This window comes from Crocodylus porosus, unplaced genomic scaffold (genome assembly GCF_001723895.1).
Source record: "Crocodylus porosus isolate Cpor-Errol unplaced genomic scaffold, CroPor_comp1, whole genome shotgun sequence".
NCBI lineage: Eukaryota > Metazoa > Chordata > Crocodylia > Crocodylidae > Crocodylus > Crocodylus porosus.
In genome coordinates this window covers 236,666,723-236,671,388 of record NW_017728886.1, presented here as the reverse complement: position 1 = coordinate 236,671,388, position 4,666 = coordinate 236,666,723, and the positions used below count along the sequence as shown (strand labels likewise).

The window sequence follows — 4,666 nt, the reverse complement described above, 5'->3', positions numbered from 1 at the left end:
GTGAAAGATGTCAGCAATGCCTAGGGCACCCCTGATTGGCTGACACAGACTGCCCACAGTGAGCCTGTTTCCCTTCAACAAAATGTGAGGATTGTGAAGGGGCTGTATTCTGATCCCTGCTGAAGTAGCAGAGTCCAGCCAGTGACACAGTCTCTTCCTGGGCAGGGAGGGGATGCTGAAGAACTGCAATCTCTTCTGAAAGAAACCCCAGCATGTGCAGACATTCACTCTCCCAGGAGAAACTCTTGAGTCTTGGATTCTTTTCTATCCCATAAAGCAGTTTCAACTGAGAAGTACAGAAGGCCCCTAGTCTGTGGGCTGATGGTCAGGGCACTTTCTAGGCAGGTGACTAATGTGAGTTTGAAACCCATCGGGTTAAGAACCTAAAACTCCAGTCACCCGATTCTGGGGCTCTAACACAAATACATGGGCCCACAACTACCCATCATTGCCACTTTCACCCTCTCGTCTGGCTGTATCTCAGGTAGAAAAAGGTGAGCCAATCACCTACTCCCAAAGTGAAAACTTTGACACTTAAAGCCAGAAGGATTTTTCAAACTGTGAATCCCAATCTCATATAGCAACCTAACTCAATGCTGAAATTAGGCACCTCAGTCTGAGAAAGGGGCAGGATTTCACACCCCCTCCTTCAATGTTTCCTATTAGATAGCTGAGGCGTCTTGCTGTCGTGAATGCCATCTGTATACATCAAACTCTCCCCATGAATAGAATGGAGAACTCTGCACTTGCATTTATGAATTCTGCTTCAGAAGTTGGGCACTTGAAAGTCAGGTGTGGTAACACTAAGTGTTGCTCTAGCTATATCCCTTTGGGGCTCTGAGCACAAATGACATGTAAACTAAGTTTATGACCTTTTGACTAAATCACTGAGGTACTTTTGAAAGTTTACCTTTGAAACTCAGTACCACTGGGTTTTAAATAGTGCAGACATAAATCAACTCCTAGAATGGATTTCAGGCCTTATTTTTATCCTGTTATTAGAACAGATCAATTTAAAAGGCATTCCTTCTAGGTGTTTGTAAAGCATCTACATACATTGCGATTAGTGCCTTTGAAAAATATAGGAATACAAACAGTAATCAATGTAATTTCATCACATTAAATTAGATTATACAGATGGTATAGAAAAATGGCAGATTGCTACTAAATACTATCCATTCTGAAATAATTTGAAATAGCTAATCCAGTATGCTATATTTACAATTTACAAGAGCTATGCAAAGTTGATCCAACATTTCTGAAAAGCAAGTATTCCTCCTGTAGCTTCTCAAAACAGCAGTGTCTCAACTGTGATCCTAGTCCCTTACTAGTCAGGAAATTGAAAAAACACAAAATTAAAGCAGAAATCTAACTCCCTATCTGGCCTCCTAATGGAACACAGGAACATTCTGAATATTATAACAGTTAAGGGTTCATGTATTAAAATATCAGAATCATTGCAGAGGTTTCAGTATGATTTGGACATTGTCCTCTGCCCACTCTTCACACAAAGAGCAGAATATAAAGATGCATATTAAATTGTTTCTGGCACTAATTTACAGCGATATGGGAAGGTTAAGGGGGTAAATGCAATGCCTTTTCTGGTCTGTATGCAAACAGTGAATGAAGGAGATGGACTTGGGTTCACACTTTGGTGCCAGATGCAATGCAGTGCTTCTGTACTACATGCAAGATGAGTAGACAGGTGAATAAACTGATAGTAGGATTTTATACAGCCTCCTATTACTGCAATGCCTCAATACCTCCAACATAAAATTAAGAGCCATAGTAAAGTCCCTAGAGGACTCCTTGGAGTTTCTGGACCTGGAGGTGTTTTGGACTGATATTTATAAAAAACTCTATCTAGAACTGCACCTGCAAAAATCACCATAAACACATCCAAAACAGACCAAAATAACTACAAAGGCAGCTTAAATAAGGGGAAAAAATGAGCAGTCAACATTTTACAAAAATTCAATTTTAGCAATCATTTGTTATCATAAACATTTTTAGAGGCTACATACATTTTTATCTGTCACATTACAACTTAAGATTCTTTCCTCTCCAACTTTTACAAAGAAAAATGTATTGCTGAGAAAAGTAAAGCAGACTGACTACTCCGCAGACTAATTTAAAAACAAGCAATGCAAGCACCCCCAAACTGCCTTACCAGTATGACTCTACCATGATGGCCCAAGTGAGCAGCAGATAGGGCAATTTTAGGCTCCATGCACATTTAAGCCTTGATATTCTTAACAACATTACTCAAGAGGATATACATTAGCAGCAACTGTGGCACTGGATTTTGGCCTTATCCATAATATGAAACTTCTGCTGGTATGACTGAAAACCCATCTATTTGGGCTCATATTAACTTCTAGTTTTAAAGACACATGCAAACCAATGTGGCTTATTTTACTGAGCTAAATGGTTTAAGCCAGCAGCAGAGCAGTGTTTAACAAGCCACAAGCTGGAACAATCTGGCTCTGATTCGTAGCAAACCAGGTGGCTTCTACACCCTGTCAGCAGCAAGGGGGCATAAACTGGAAGTTGCCCAGCCCAGGTGCATGCACGGGCAAAGCTGCAGGCTGGATTTGGCCTGTGAGTTGTATGCTGCCAACCCAGGGGTGGGCAAAATATGGCCTATGGGCTGGATGAGGCCCACCAACTGCTTGTATCCAGCACACCCCACAACTTATACCAGCTTGGGAGCTGCACAGCTACAAACGAACAGCAGCTTGGGAGCTACAGACAGGTGGCAGCTTTCCCCTGGGGATTGGGGCATCGCTCAAGCCCCCCCTTGGGACAGAAGGATGGAGGCTGAAGCTGCCGCCCGCACACACACCAGCTCTCCCCCCCACAATCCCATTCCACGTAGGGAGGTTTGGTGAGCTGTTGTTGGGTAGGGGAATAAGAAAAGCTCCCTATGTGGCCCTCAGGCCCAAATAACTGCCCACCCCTGTGTTAACAGAGTGTGGGTTAGCCTAGGGGGTTAAGGGGAGGTACAAGCTAATGAGATTTTCAGTCACATCAGTATAAATTGTCTAGTATAGATAAGACCTTTGTGACACAGACACCTACCCCAGCTGGAAATGAAACAAACATTTTCATGTTGGTTGCCGAACACCATTGACAGTAATGACGCTGCAGAGTCGCACTAGATACGTGAGGCCAGAATTCTGCCCTTTGTCTCTACTGCCCTGGGCTGAAAAGAAAACGCTTTAGGTGGCAAATATTCATCTGTTTTGTCCATAATGATTGAAATACTGACTGAATGACTGAAATACTAACTATATTGGATATATTAATTTGCATATTAACACATTTTAAAAACAACAGTAATTCAACAGTTTTTTCCTTCCAGAAAGCTCTGAATATTTTTAAAAAGCGGAATATCTAGAGGCTTTTAATAAAAAAAAACCCAAAACACTCCCAGCTGCCTGAAAATCATGGGGACAGTTAACAAAAGGTTTCTTACCACACCCAGTTTTTCAGAAGCATTAGCTTTCCACAGACGAATGTTCATCTCATCTGACCCACACAGAATGTACTTATTGTCAAAGGACCACTTTACAGAGATGACATGCTGCATTCGCTTTGTATGATATACCTCCCTAAAACAAAAAGAAACATTAAAGAAGTATTACAGTTGCCTTATCAATCATTTCTGTTTAAAATATCACGGAGCTTTTTCTTTGACTCACAGAACATTCTTCAAATTGAAACACAACAAATTAAATGCAAGCACAACATACCAACTAGATTGGCATAAATTTAGAATCACAGACCATAGAGAAGTAGGGCTAGAAGGGACCTCCAGAGCTCATCTAGTCCAACCCCCTGCCTGTGGCAGGATCATCCCTATGCAAACTATTCTGTACAAATCCATAATCTAAACTAGAGGTGCACCAATCTATCAGTCCCTAACATATCAGCACCGATAAAAGGAAAATTGAAATTACTGGCAATTGGCTTTTCTTGGCTGATGTGGCGAATAATGTTGCTGATAAATATTACATATATGAGCGCAGCCGCAGCATGCACATGGCAAGGAATGCAGCCCAGCAGCCTGGAAAGCAGTGTCCGGCCCACAAGTCTGTGGGGGTGGGGTAGATCAAGGCCCCCCACAGTGAAGGAGGGAGTGGGGCTGCGGCAGGCACTGCCCAACTGGGGCAGGGCATGGGACAGAACAGCAGGCAGCTCGTCTGAGGGGCACAGGGAGGGGGGCGGCTCCTGCCACTGTGTACACCCCCAGGGGAGGCATAGTTGTTATGAGCCCCCCAGATCTGTGCGCAGGGCAGGTTGGACTGCCTGTTGCAGGTTCAAGGCTGGTGACTGTGCCAGTCTCTTCCTGGCAGGGGGGCAGGGCTGAGGCTGTGCTCAGGCTGGGTGAGGGTGGGTGGCAGCAGTGAATTTTGGGGTTGCTGTAGCCCCTTCCCACCATAACTCCCCCTCCCAGCGCTGTCACTGCCCAGCCCAGCCCATCCGGCCCAAGCACAGCCCTGACCCAGCCCTGCTGCTGAGAAAAGGCTCTAGCAGCGCCCAGCCCTGAGCGTGCAGCAGGCAGCCTGCCCTTGCCTTACTCAAAGATCCGGGGTGGGAGGGGGGGTGGGGAGGAATGTGCCACACATACCTGTCCCAGTGGCAAAGTCACCCACCAAGACGA

The 4,666-nt window shown here is 44.6% G+C and overlaps 1 protein-coding gene across 1 annotated transcript in view; it reads right to left on the bottom strand.

Annotated features, from left to right (window-relative positions):
• Nucleotides 1–4,666, bottom strand: part of DCAF13 (DDB1 and CUL4 associated factor 13) — a 41,765-nt gene that overhangs the window by 9,536 nt on the left and 27,563 nt on the right. The window contains exon 9 of the mRNA XM_019551650.1: nucleotides 3,479–3,614. Coding sequence (XP_019407195.1) covers nucleotides 3,479–3,614 — 136 coding nt within the window. The remainder of the gene's footprint in view (nucleotides 1–3,478; nucleotides 3,615–4,666) is intronic.